Here is a 14,524-nt window from a genome sequence, read left to right as displayed (position 1 = left end):
TGCTCAGTATATAAAGCTGGGGGAGTTGGCTGGGGGGCAGCGATCGCTGCTCGGGGACGTGCTGGGCATCGGTCGGTGGGTGGTGAGCAATTGTAGAGTGTATCACTTGCTTTGTATATTATTATTATATAATAATAATATTATTGTTGTTGTTGTTGTTGTTATTACTATTGCTACTATTCTATTTTATTTTACTTCAGTTATTAAACTGTTCTTATCTCAACCCATGAGTTTTCTCACTTTCACCCTTCCAATTCTCTCCCCCATCCCACCGGCAGGGAGTGAGTGAGTGGCTGTGTGGTGCTTAGTTGCTGGCTAGGGTTAAACCACGACAATAGTTCAATAGACTGACTTAAAACAAGGTAGAGCTTTCATTTGTTTATTATATGTTTATCTTTTAAAAAGGTATGTTTTTAATATTGTGGGAGTTGAGAATAAAAATTAAATTGGATGCTGGGATTTTACATGGGCGGGGAGGGAAAGGGTTGAATTTTTTGATAGGTTTTTTTCAAGCAAGCGTGTGAAAAGTAAGAAGAAATTGGCTCAATATGATATATACTTTATGTGTTACATTCTTACCTTTCACCCTCTATCTCTCGGTAAATTTGTTAGTTCAGGAACTGCCTTCATTTGTACTTCAAATTACCTAATGACTGCTTCAATTTAAATACTGATAATTAATATCATTCGTGTTGTTTTGTTTATAGATGCTGGTCTTTGGGTGTAGTAAGAATAAATATCCATCTTGCTGCTTGATTAAGGCTATAAATTAAACCATACACATCTGTGGCAAATTAAACTGCCCTCATTTTAAAAAACTGTAAACACGTAATACAGCCCCTGAGGCAATTCAGCCTTATAAATTTATCTCAGAAAAATGAGTTTTATAATTGTTCTATCTATGTATCAGTACAGAGCCTGCTTATTAAACATTTTGGAAATGCACGATTCTCTTGTATGCATCATAGTGTGGTAAACCAAGTTTGTTCATGCCCTGAGGTTGGCTGCTATGTTAATGTGTTATCTTTTGGGCTCAATTTTTTTGTTTTTTTGTTGTTTGGTTGGTTTTGGTTTTGGTTTTTTTTAAGGGACATTTAGATGGTCTTTAGATGGCAAATTTCCTTCTTTATGTAAAAAAATTAGAAGAAAAGGATGTTTTGCAAATAAAGTAAAACTAAAAATACATCTGTGAAACATTCCTGTTAAAATATTATTTCCAAAATGAGCGTGAAAAGTAGTTCCCCCAATTTGATTTTACAGTAATTGAACCTATTCTGAGCATTTTTAGAATTTACTTTAAATGTTTCATCTTAGAGTCCTCTTCCATATGCCTTATCTTCTTCACTTGGTATGGCTCCATAGCAGTTCTATTGCAATAATGTTTTCTTATACTTGGTGTGCAGTGTATAAAGGTGTTCCTTAAGCGTTTGGGTTTTTTTTTTTTAATACTATTTTAATCCAGTTAATATTTCAAAGAAAATAACTGTTTACACACTACAGTTTTTAAAAGAATGCCTGTGTAACTGAAGCGATGTATACCTCAGTGGTTTAACTTGAATCACAGGAAAAACCCTGTATTGTTGAAGTAATATGTATTTAATTAGTTGAAGGCTTGAGAAAATGTGTTAGGATAATGAATGAATGAAACATGCTCTACAACAGAGTAGTTTCATAACTTACTACCAGCACTATTGTGAGCACAGAAAGGAGCAGAGTCATGAGAGACTTCTGTTTCTTGCAGTTGAAAGATTTATGGAAGCACCAGTCTCAATTGGTTATGATAGCAGCCTTGTTAGACTTGGAGAGCCCATCTCCCTCCCCCCTCCTTTCTCAAACATTGAAGGATTCAGCAGCAGTGCAGGTCAAAAAGAATCAGGGTTAATTAATAATTCCAATTTGGAAGTCCGGGGAAATCTTAAAATCTGGTTGTGGGCTAATATTTTAAGTATATGTGCTTATTTTAGTCATAAGGAACAATTCCATGAAGCAAGAAAAAGTTCAGTGGAAAGAGAGATTAAGCTAATTTGTAGGTTAAAAAAAAAAAAAATCAGCCTCAACTTTTAAAAATATATTTTTTACAAATTGTGTTCATAACAGATCTTATTAAGATTAGAGGAATAAAATACTTAAAGCACAACGCTTGAATGACTGAACATTGCTCTAACTTACCCAAGCCCAAACCAGTATGAAATCAGCAGTGTAGAATTTTTTTCACTGACAGTTAAGTAGTTTAGTCAGTTTTCCTTTCTGTTCTTAACCAGGATTATAGAAAATAAATATTCATTATCAAATTTTCCTTTTAGATAAACGAATTGGTGGATGCCCGTGATGTCAGCATTGGAGCCTGGTTTGAAGCTCATATAGAAAATGTTACTCGAGCAACGAAAGGACATAAGAATGGTAAAGCTCAAGTAAAGAGTGGCAATTCTTACAAAAGGACTAATGGAAACTTAAGTCAAGATCATTCTAGAGAGAATGCAAATTATTTGGACAGTACACCATCCACATCTTACTCAGACTGCATGGACACTGATGAAGAAGCTATTTATCATATCAAGTATGATGAGTAAGTGCTTCTGATATTATTTTGAGGACATCATATGTTATGATTTGGTGTGTATAAACAAAGAACTTTGTTGAAGAAACTTGGAATCAAAGAGAGTAAGTTCAATATTGCAACCAAGGAAAGAAATATTAAAAAGCCATGATGTCTTTCAGTCAGATATAATGACTATCCTGAGAGTAATGAGGTTTGTTTTCTTTTATTCACAAGTTCCTGTGAAGTATTAACTTTATCTTGACTTTATGAAACTCAGAATCCCTATCTCTAAGGAAAGGAAACTATGCATTGGATTTTTCTGTACTTGTTTTTCTATGTAAAATATAAGTTAATATTTTCTTTAAAAACTACTCTGCTCATATTCAGGTCCTTCCATTGAAGTCTAAATGAGTGTTTCATGGGAGCAAATTCTGGTGCTTGAATTGTTTAAATTTTGTTTTAAAAGTAATATTTATGCATGAGATGACAGGTCTGCACTTCATGTAGAGGTTTCTCGTAGAGAATCTGATGACTGGGAACATAAAATCAGTTCTGAGCTGGAGCGAGGGTACAAAGGGATTTTTTTATTTTTTAAATCTGTGGTACAAGCAAATTTCAGAACCTACGACAGACGTGCTAGAGTAGAGGCTTTGTGCCATAAACTCAGTGGGATTTGCAGGGATTTCTCATCACCAGCTTTTGCACTGATGCATTCACATAAATTGGATCCTAGATTTTTTAATGATGCCTTAATTTGCTGAAGCAGCTAACTAAGCTTCTAAACCAATGGCATCAATGAGAATTTTTTATTACAGAGAACAACAAAAATATTGCACTGTGGCATGTGAGATTAAAGGTAAAGGAACATACGTTTACTTTACACAGAAGCATATTCAGTATTAGTCTTGTTGAGGATAAATTCAATTCAAGTTTTCAAAATATTTTTTTAGGTATCGATTTCAAGTTTTGTTGTTTTTAATAATTACAATTTAAACCAGTTTTGCTAGGGAAAAACCAAGAATGTTGAAGACCTAAGCTGAACATCTTTTAGCTGCTCTTGGCAATACTAGATACAACTTTTCTTTATATACTTACCTTGGAGGATAATATAGCTTTTTGTCTGAACATGGTGTTCAAATGCAGTTTTATATCTGCAGCCATCAATTTTTTAACTGCAGATATGTTTGTCCACACAACAACAACAAAAAAAAGATAGCTACTGTGTTGAAAGCAAAAATGCACTTAAAAAAATATTGAAATACTTAAATTCAGAACTTTCTCACAACTTTAGTCACCCAGTATCATTACAGTTGGACTAGATGATCGTCGCAGGTCCCTTTCAACTGAACTATTCTAAAAAAAAAAAAAATTGTCTCTAAAACGATAAATATGCATCATGGCATGCTTTCAAAGGCCTGGTTCTAAGATTGGTTAATTGTGTAACATCACAGAAGTATTTAATTGAGCAAAGGACAAAAATTTGAGAGAGTGTGTTTGTAATTATTGGAGTTAAATTATGTTCCTCTTTTGTAGATAGTGTCATTTTATGTGAGTTAGAGATTCGAGGGAGAAGCCACCTGTGAAGTAGAAAGTATAGTCAGGCTGATCTGACTTGCATAGGTGTACCTATGCTTACAAAACATCAATTTTACTTCATGTGTACCTTAAGATCTAGCATTTCCAGTAGATGCAGACAGTCGTCTTAGTCTTCCTATAACACAATCTTTCACAGGTTTGTGTTCTTAGCCAGTGACCATCTTAAAACATTATGTCTAATTTTGCTTATGTCATGGGCATTTACTTGATTGACCTGAAATGTTAAAAGTTTGAGCTTTCGGGGAGAAAAGTTATTTTAAAACTTTCTAGCAAGCAAGATCTATGCATTTATCAGCTAATAGAGACTTCGGTAAAAGTTAACAGCCTACATACGACAAAACACAAGGCATCATTTGTGACACTTTGTATTTACCTTTCAACATCCCACTTCTTTGTTCTTTGAGCGGTAGTTAACATGCACATTCACACGGTGGGTGGTTGTGCATGCACTCATAACACTGGCTTCAGACATTAGTCTTTTCGCCTTTTTGGTATCCGTAGAGCACACATATCAAACACAAGGGAGGAAGAATACATGGATAAATAGGGTAGCGTGTACTGTGCGTCCTTCAGTTCTCAGTTCCAGGTGTTCTTATCCTATTTGCCATCTCTTTGTGCTTGTTCTTTGAGGGTCATATTCTACTATTAGTTCCTATTTCTTCTGTGCATGGTTGCTGTTCCTGGATGCTTAGATTTGGGCTAGGCTGTGTGACACCAATCCACCTTGACAGCCTTTTCTTACTGTGTTCTTCATTGAAGTAGCTCATTTCTCCTTCCTTCTGCCTCCTACAGCAGATGATTTCACCCTGGCTGAAGGGCTTTAAGCTCCTTGCCCACAACAGGAGCGTTCCTGCCAGAGATGGAAGCAGTTGCTTTTTCTGCTTTGGGAAACTGCATGTCTCTGACAAGCAACCTGCAGATGGAGACCATAAGCCTGGTGCCCATAAAGCCATCAAAACGTCTTTCTTACATTATGGAGAAGACTATGTGCCCCTGACACAGATTGACAGCTGCTCAGATCCTCACTCAGTATCTAGACTGGTTCTCTTTCACTGCTTGTTTTGTTATCCAGTCAAGAAAAACTGTCCACCAAGAAGGCTACAGCTGAAGGACAAGTCTGTTGTAATGTTTTGAGATGGGGTTGGGAACGTGGAGTAGACCTACGCTTTGTTTCTGAGACTTCGTGTTACGGCAAAGATTGTTTGATACCCAGCTGTTGTGGCAGGTCCAGTCTGACAATGCATACACACAAAAGGGGGGGCGATATCAAACATTCATTTTCTTTCTGTTTACATCTGGAACTGACTACTCAGTGATGTTTATTCAGAAGATAGCTATTCACCCTTGATCTCAACATGAAGCCCTCCACTGTCATAGATCTAGTTCTTTGGACCAAGCTTCCTAGTACAGGTCTATTTCTCCTAGCTGTCTTCAAACCCCAAATATGCCACAGGTCTCCACTTAAATGGAGATCTAGAGCTGTTTTGGGGGGTTTTTGTGGGCTTGGTTTGTTTTGGTTTTTTTCCCCAGTTGTCCCATTAGTATTGACACTGGTCAATTCAAGAGCAAGTCGAATGTTGACCTAATATATCTTGCACCTCTGTAGTCGAGAACCTTAATCAGCTTTATTTATACTGGAGCATGATTGTGTTTTTCTTGGGGGCGGGGGGGGAGAAGACCATGCTAAGATGTCCTCCAACCTCCTTGTAGGTATTGAAAGGCTGCTATTAGCTGCCACCACCACCATCCCCCCACCAAGCTTTTCCTTCACCTGACTGAACAAGCCTAGTCCCCCAGCCTCTCCTCACAGAGCACATCTTGACAGCCATCTTGCCAGCCCTCCACTGGGCTAACGCCAGCTTGTCAGCATCTTCCTTGCATTGAGGGACCTAAACCAGGCATAATATTCTAGATATGATCTAACAAGTGCTGAGTAAAGGGAAATAGTCACTTCCCTCAATCTATTGCCTATGCTCCTGTTGACACAGCCCAAGATGCTGTTGGCCTTCTTTGCTGCCAGGGCACACTGCTGGCTCATGTTCAGCTTGCTGTCTACCAGGACCCCCAGGCCCTTTTCTGCAGAGCTGCTACCCAGCCAGTCATTCCGCAGCCTGTATTGTCACAGGGGGTATAGTGGGTTGACCCTGGCCAGCAGCCAAGTACCCACACAGCCGCTCGCTCACTCCCCTCTCCTGCAGGACAGGGAGAAAGCAGAAGGAAGATGAGAAAACGTGTGCATCAAGATACAGTTTAAAAGGTGAAGCAAAAGCTGTGCGTGCAATCCAAGCAAAAAGAGGAATTCATTCACTAATTCCCATCAACAGGCAGGTATCCAGCCACTTCTTGGAAAGCAGGGCCTCAGCACACATAACGGTTGCTTGGGAAGACAAACGTCATAACCACAAACATCCCCCCCCCCTTCCTCCTCTTTCCCTGAGCTTTTATTGCTGAGCACAACGTCACATGGCATGGAATATCCCTTTGGTCAGTTTGGTCAGTTCGGGTCAGCTGTCCCAGCAGTGTCTCCTCCCAACTGCTTGCACACACCCAGCCTACTTGCTGTGGGGGCAGAGTGAGAAACAGAAGGCCTTGATGCTGTGCAATTTCTGCTCAGCAAGAGCCAAAACACTAGTGTTTTATCAACACTGTTTTGGTCACAAATCCAAAGCACAGTACCATACCAGCCTGCTATGAAGAAAGCACAATACATTGCTTTCTGTTCACCTCCCCTTTAGTTACAACACATGTGCATCTCTTATCACATCCCTGAGGCTGTTACAGCAGTGGTTTACATATTGCTCTGCTAATATTTCCTCTACATCCAGTTTTAATTGGATGGGAGCGATTCTTCTCAGTTTCCCCCTTCTAGTTACCAGTACCACGAGATCAGCTGCTGGATCAACCAAACCAAATCATCAAGGAAGCTTTAGAACTCATTATGAAGGTTACAAAAAAAAAAAAAAAAAAACACACCAAAAAAAACACCCACACCACACAAAAAAGAAATTAAGTAGTTACATAACGAGTGAAACTTAATGAAGACTCTACAACTCTAGCTTCACTGATGATCCCAACTGTGCCCTAAACTATCACCCATCCGTGTGGACAAGTTCAGCTATAAGAATTTAAAAAGTAGAATAACAAGATAAGACACGCCATACTAACATAATGGCTGAAATACAGATACTCTAATTAGTTTGACCTCTGACAGACTATTTTGAGAATCACAACTCAGTACAGGCTCATTTTCTCTGCTTCTCAGATAAACTGTTTTCCACAAATAGCCAGAGCAGAAGCCTGGTGCACTCACAGAAGTAGAAGCACACTAAGCAGGATTTAATTAGTATCAGCTTGTTTTAAACTCAAACATAAGCACAGTGATATAGCATAACTGGTAAACTTATAAGCATTTTTGTGCCCAGAAAGAACAGTATTGCATTGGTAGTAACAGACCACATGTCTTATGTTAACTGTGCAAGATCACACAGTTAGGCTTGTTATCAACTTGGTATAAGAACCAGCTGTGTGAACCAGAGCTTGGCATTAGGTGTCTACTACTGAGAAAGCTGTCCCTGCCCTGTGCAATATGTAGTCCAGGGACAGAGGCCAAAGGCTAAGAACTGTCTGTCTAGAAACTCAAATATCCCACAGAAGTACAAGATCTGAAATTGGGGGGTGGGGGGGAAGAGACAGACAAGTCACCTACTTCTGTTCCAGCTTTCCTTGTCAGAGCTCTGGAGCCTGATCACCTCATGACTAAGACCACTGAGGACTAACTACATGCTGTCAACTTCATGGTAGTGCACACTCACAACTGACTTATATGTACGATATGAGTGTTAAGAACTGCCTGCTTTGAATATGTAGTAATAAGTAAAAAGTTAGACATTACCACAAGATGTGTTGTTAATGTACGTCAACCTAGTCAAATTTTGTTTTAAACTGACTTATCAGTCTTCTAAACACTCCCATTACTGATCTGTGATGAGATCCTTAAAAATACACATAAACACATACATATGCTGACTCAGACATAACACAAAAGTAAACAAGTTATTCAACTTCAAGACTGATGCTGTTTGCATCTGGCTTTGTCAGAGCAGCATAGGTTTGTCTGCAGCCATCTGCTTCGACGTGCCCTCACAAAACCTGGCTCCCATCTATCTTGTGGGGCAGTAACAAGATTGCTCAAAACACAGACAGCATAACACAAAACCTATTTGTTTCCTTTTGGTTTTAAGTACATTTCAGACTGCAAGTTCACACTCTAGTTGTGAATGATCACCTCTTGGTGATAGTAAGCTGTCATTTCTCATGTTTGTTCCTGTTCATACAGGTATATGCTTCATCTGTTACAGGACAGAAATCTTGCCCCATCTTACATTGCTCAGCTTAAGCTAGGATTGCCATGCTCATTTGCAGTAACAAGTCCCATCTTAAGAGTCAAGCTCCCTAAAAATACAACACATCTGATACTCCTTCTTTTCCCCTCATGTAACATTTATGCCTCACTCTAATACTCAAGCACTGTACATACCTCATTTATGTAAAGCACCTTAAAAGAAGTTACCACTTTCATCAGCAAAAATACAGCCTGAGACAATCTCTTTATCCAAAGATGTGCCCCACGCTGATGAGGGGAGAAAATATCAACTCACAGGAAAACTTTTAACCAGTTGTCATGGTTTAACCCCAGCCAGCAACTAAGCACCACACAGCTGCTCGCTCACTCCCCCCACCCCAGTGGGATGGGGGAGAGAATTGGAAGGGTGAAAGTCAGAAAATTCATGGGTTGAGATAAGAACAGTTTAATAATTGAAGTAAAATGAAATAGAATAGTAGTAATAGTAATAATAATACAATAATAATACACAAAGCAAGTGATACATGATACAATTGCTCACCACCCGCCAACTGATGTCCAGCACTTCCCCGAGCAGCGATCACTGCCCCCCGGCCAACTCCCCCCAGCTTATATACTGAGCATAATGTCATACGGTATGGAATAGCCCTTTGGCCAGTCTGGGTCAGCTGTCCCGGCTGTGCCCCCTCCTAGCTTCTTGTGCACCTGGCAGAGCAGGGGAAGCTGAAAAGTCCTTCACTAGTGTAAGCACTGCTTAGCAACAACTAAAACATCAGTGTGTTATCAACATTATTCTCATCCTAAATCCAAAACACAGCACTATACCAGCTACTAGGAAGAAAATTCAACTCTATCCCAGCTGAAACCAGGACACCAGTGGTCCCCAATACCATTGGAACCAGGTGCAGATTAAGCACTTCTTGAGATATCAGCTACAACTGACATCCTTCTCTGTAAAAAGCTGTTTGCAGCACCTAAAAGGACTAGGACGCTAAACTCGCACGCAGCTTCAATACAAGGGGGCCAGGGAGTGCGAGGAGATGCCGCTGCGGGCCCCCCCCCCCCATAGTCGCATACCCACCTCCAGGAAGGATTCTAAGGAGTCCTCTGTCTCTGGTGGATAGAAGGAGTTCAGAGTCCACAGTCCCCGAAAACCCTTAGTCTGTGGTGTGGCACCTAAGCCTTGGAAACCACTTGCAGTGCACACACAGAAAATGTTTTCCTTATACCCAGATGGGGAACCGAAAGGGCAGAAAAAGTAAAAGTAAAGCAGGGGATTTCCTCCCCCTCACACCCCACTGTCTGCTCTGTCACTTAGGTGCGATAAGCTGAAGGAGTCTCCCTCGGTTTGGGTGAAAAAAAGAAGAAAAACACCAAAAGACCTCATTAGTACCCGCTCACTACTGCGGGGGGTGGGGAGGAAAAGTATAGAAAGAAACCAGAGTTGGGCCCAGAGCCTTTTGTCATGCCGGGCAGCTTGTCTTCCCTCCTTGCCCCTCACCACCTCCTAAGCTCAGTGAGAGGAGAGAAAACAAAAGCCAGAGATCCCAGTATGGGAGGGGACGAGGAGCTTTGCATCCAGTCACAGAGAGCAGAACATAAGAAGGGGAAGATGTGATAAAAGAGAAGCTCCCCTCCACCCCTACCCACCAGGTCTCCACCTCACCTGCTTGCCCCGGTAGAAGAGGCGCTGGCGGTCGGGGCTCACACAGAAGGTCTTCTGGATCTTCTCCCGCAAACATTCAATCTTGGTGAGACGGCTCAGATCATCAATAGTATGGGTCTCAGTGCCGTCTATGGTACGAACTTGGATCCACATGGTGTGCGCCTTCCGCTAGCTCAGCCACCCGCGGTGAAGGGGAGGTCTTGTTCTCCGAGTGCGTGATAACGGAAGACAGAACAGGCGTTTCCCTCACTTCTTTGTTCAGCTCAATGGAAGCAGGTTTTTTGAATCCCGCCGAACAGGCACGAGCCTCCCCACCCGCAGGCCTCGCTCAGAAGGGCGCGGAGAGGTAAAGGAGACCTGACCCAATCCTCGTCTACTCCCCAAGTGTACCCCGTAATCACACAAACAGAACCGTAAGCTCTCCAAGCCAGCACAACAGGAGGCAAAGTCTGGCGAGAATCGCCACAGGCAGGTCTAACGAACACCACCAGGAGCCATCACCAACCCTCAGAGAGTGTTTACTAGCCGCTCCCGTACAGAGGTCACGGCGCCAATAGTGTTCTCGCGAGAGCCCTCAGCCGTAAAGAGACAACATGGGGAAGTGGGGGGAGGATAGATAGCATCATCACCTCTCCTTTCGCATTCGCCTTTACACAAAGTCACGCCCAGCCCAGCCCAGCCCCGCCCCGCCCTTTGAGCATTCTCTGGCCGGCATCTTTTTTCCTCCTGCTCGGTAGTTTTATCAAGGACTTGGCGAGGGGGATGGTTTAGTGCGCGCGTAGAGAAGCGGCCATTATCGTTCCTATAGGAGCCAAGCGGGAACGTCTTCTCGTTCCCTCACAGGGCAAATCATCTCTAGTCTCAGCCTACAAATTATACCGATGACATAGGAAGTGACTCTGTGCTTCCGCCTTTCCCTTTCAGACACACACAGAGTCAGGACTCAGTATGTCAGGACCCAGCATGTCAGGTGTCACAGTGACACAAAAGCATGAACCTGACATGGCATTAAATAAAAAGCAAGTAAAACTGCTTTGAATCCACTGATGAAATCTAGGCCCCAATGTTTCCCAGTACAAAAGTGCCATCAAAACCTCAATTCGGCCAGATTTAGCTCTGCCTAATAAATCCAGAATAGATCTGTCTGCTCTCATCATATTAGAAAAACGCAGATGTGGGCCAGGACAAAAACATCAAGCCTCCTTTTTTAACATAGATCAGATGTGTGGGTTTTATTTGCTACATTTTTGCTCAAGACTGAGTAACACTGAAAAAGTCTGGACTTTTCATGTATACTGGTAAAATGGTACTGTAAAAACATATCTGATGCAGTACCCAGTGAGATTCAGCTTATGGATATAGGTCTCTGTGCTGCTATTATACCTGGGAGCATTGAAGCCTACATTTTTGGGCAGAGTTTGCAGCAGCTTTGTTGCCTGAGTAGTAAAACTTTAGAGACTGAGATAACAAAATGACAGGTTCCCGATGAGAGAGATGTGTTTTTGTGACTTTTTTGTATCAGGATGATATCAAAGATCCCTGTATATTAATTTCAGATCTGATATAATTCCCATTGTGGCCTTGGTTGAGTTACTTTTAAGGCCTGATTTATGAGTATTAAGCACTCGCAAAGGCAGCTGAAATAAATGAGAGTTGCTTAATCCTTCTGGAAATCTGTTCCTTGCCTTTTTATCTCCATTGTTCCATCTCTGTTGTTGAGATAACACACACCTTCCTGTAACTATACCTACTACAGCACGACACCAGAGTGTCAAAGACACAAGTTCAGAGCTTGGTTTATAGCTTGGTGGTGGTGTTACAAGCTCCAATTCAAGTAATGTAGTGCACGTGATCTAGTCAAATCTTTGTGTGCCAGCCTTCTTGGCTTCCCTGAAACATTCAAAGATAATTAATGCAGAGGAATACAGTAGGAATGTGGGTTAATAGTCATAACTAAAAAGAGATAAATCAAGGTGTCTTCAGCTTTGTCCTAGTTCCACTCTACCGACACAGTAAAGGGAACCAGAGTCCCAATATAATCCCTTTGCAGTGTCTTCTGTTTTGCAGATCACAATCTTTCTCTTGAAGCTACTGCTAACAACAGAATGTGTCTCTCTTCTGGAGTGGGGAGAAAAAAGTTCTGGAGGGACTCTGAAATGGGGTCAGTTTTAATGGGTTAGAGGAAATAGAATCAGTATTTTGTGGGAGCCTATGCAGAAAGCACAGAATCAGCTTTCTGGAATAGGAAACACCTTTTGCTAGAGAGAGAGCGACTGAAAGAGGATCAACCTGCTACAAAACCATATCTGGAAATCCATTACCTGGTTGGGGTTGTAAAGAAACAGAGATCAGGTTGCTGGCACAGGGGTTACTGATTAGAAAGATCACATTGTTATGGATTGATTGTAGGTGGCCTGTTTTGTAACATGCAAAGTGGAATTAAAGACTAGAATATAAAGGGAAAGAAAGCATGTAGAAAATATTTGACTGGTAGTCTGTGAGAGGATGTGAAAAGGGGAGGTTATTGGGGAGGTTAGAGGAAAAGTGAGCTAGTTACTTAGCAGGTGATAATGTCCTGATTGGGTATGCTAGTGAGAAAATTATGTACTGATAAAAGAGAAAATAATTGAGCAGCATAGTATGCATTATGGACTGGAATAAGGGTAGCAGAGACTAATTTCTCAGCAGAGAAATTACAGGATGGGCAGATCAGATGGCTGAGCCATCTGATGTATTAAGCAATAATGGCAGTTAGGTGGCAGCAAAGATAAGGTTTGAGACAGTAGAAATGGTTAATAGAGTTGTTTTCTTGCAAGAAAATCCTATAATAGCTTGCATGACTGAAGGGGGGGGACCCTCTTCTGCGGATGGGGTCTGCATGGCATGCTGCGCATGGGTCAGAGTCCTGTTCGATGCTGCACATATAGCTAATGGCTTGGGTTATCTGGCTCTTACAACAAGGGCCCGAATTATGTCAGGCAGTGTCTGAGAAAAGCATTACCCTCTTCGGCTTACATTTCCTTCTTAGGCACTGGCCAGTTTTACCGTTGGTTCCTAATATGATATTGCCTTAACTATATTATAATGAATATATGTATGTATGGCTGTGCATTTGCATATATCACATAATTTTCGGTCCTTAGAAACATCAGTATCTTCTGTATCTGTATCATAACACTAGATTTCTATTCGCAAACTGCTCATGTTATATACAAATGCAACTTTCATTTCTGTTTATAAATTAGCAATACCGATGCTTTCTGTTTTCAGCATTTTATTTCTTCCCATGTTAGAAATACTTCAAAAGAAAAAAACCTCACACTTCAATACCTTAGTTTCCAGTATACTTGTCATAATTTTTACTCTATTAAATTTTGAATAATATTAATTTAGTTCATAAATATATAAAAACCCTTTAATGTATTAGCTAAAGGATATATGCATTTTTATTCCTTAAAAAAGTTCAGTTTCTATAAGAAAATAAAGTTTTGATAAGCAAGTAACAATCATAGAGTTTCAACTTTTCCCCACATTTCAGTTTTAAAGAAAAAATATTTGTTTTCTTTTTTCCCCCTACTTACACATTTCTGGAAAAGGTATATCTAGACTAAGTTCAGTCATCATTAGTTGCATTTTCTCTGTCTAACATATATCTGCAAACAACTGTTTCAGGGATGCTAGTTGTGGTATAATTTTTTGGTAGAGATCAGAGTAGCCCATCTGAGGTAGGCAAAGACCTCCATAATAAACAAAATACCCCCAAAAAACCTGTAATTCTCTCTCTTTTTATTTCTTTATTTCTCTCTCCTTATTTCTTCCTCTTTATTTCTTCTTACTTCTTAAATTTGTTTTCCCTCTTTTTATAGGCAAAGAATGTAGACATCTCATTAACTCAAATGGAAGTGAACAAAGATTATCTCCTTTTCAAGTATGTAACATACCTCCTCTAAGCTGAAAATATTTTTTATTATATTGCTATCAACATTTCATAAAGGTGCAATAAAATGTTATCTCTAGTGACTGATAAACAGAAAGCATAGGAGTACATTCAACAAGTGTTCTATAATATTACTTATGTAGATGCGGTTTTGATATAAAAAGTAAACCATACCTTCATGGGACTGTGAATCCTTGGTTGATATTTCATGATGGCCATCTTCATCTAAGTCAAAATGAATTGGGTTTGAGTGTTCTGTCAGTATACAAAATTTCATTGTTGCTCACAGACTAAAAGTTAATTGTAAATGAATTTTAGTTAGTTTCACTAATAGTAGTAAAAAATATAAAATTCCCTACTAATAAATCAAGTGTATTCTTATAGCAACCTTTGCCTGATAATCTCTATGTACTTCACCAAAAC

General features: G+C 40.3%; 1 protein-coding gene across 5 annotated transcripts in view; it reads right to left on the bottom strand.

The window, feature by feature from the left end:
• The window catches only part of LOC148054102 (E3 ubiquitin-protein ligase UHRF2-like), a 162,431-nt gene extending 151,661 nt beyond the window's left edge, over positions 1-10,770 (bottom strand). The window contains exon 1 of one of the 5 annotated variants that reach the window (XM_087770975.1): positions 10,165-10,770. In XM_087770975.1, the coding sequence (XP_087627101.1) occupies positions 10,165-10,240 (76 nt within the window). In that variant the 5' untranslated portion in view covers positions 10,241-10,770. Of the gene's footprint in view, positions 1-9,579; positions 9,722-10,164 lie in introns of those variants that run through there. The other 4 variants (XM_087770973.1, XM_087770972.1, XM_087770974.1 and 1 more) reach the window with 4 other exon arrangements.
• Positions 10,771-14,524: the final 3,754 nt, after the last annotated feature.

This window comes from Nipponia nippon, unplaced genomic scaffold, assembly GCF_047370975.1.
Source record: "Nipponia nippon isolate SJK-2023a ecotype South Korea unplaced genomic scaffold, ASM4737097v1 scaffold_34, whole genome shotgun sequence".
Classification (NCBI taxonomy): domain Eukaryota; kingdom Metazoa; phylum Chordata; class Aves; order Pelecaniformes; family Threskiornithidae; genus Nipponia; species Nipponia nippon.
This window is presented reverse-complemented; position numbering and strand designations above follow the sequence as displayed.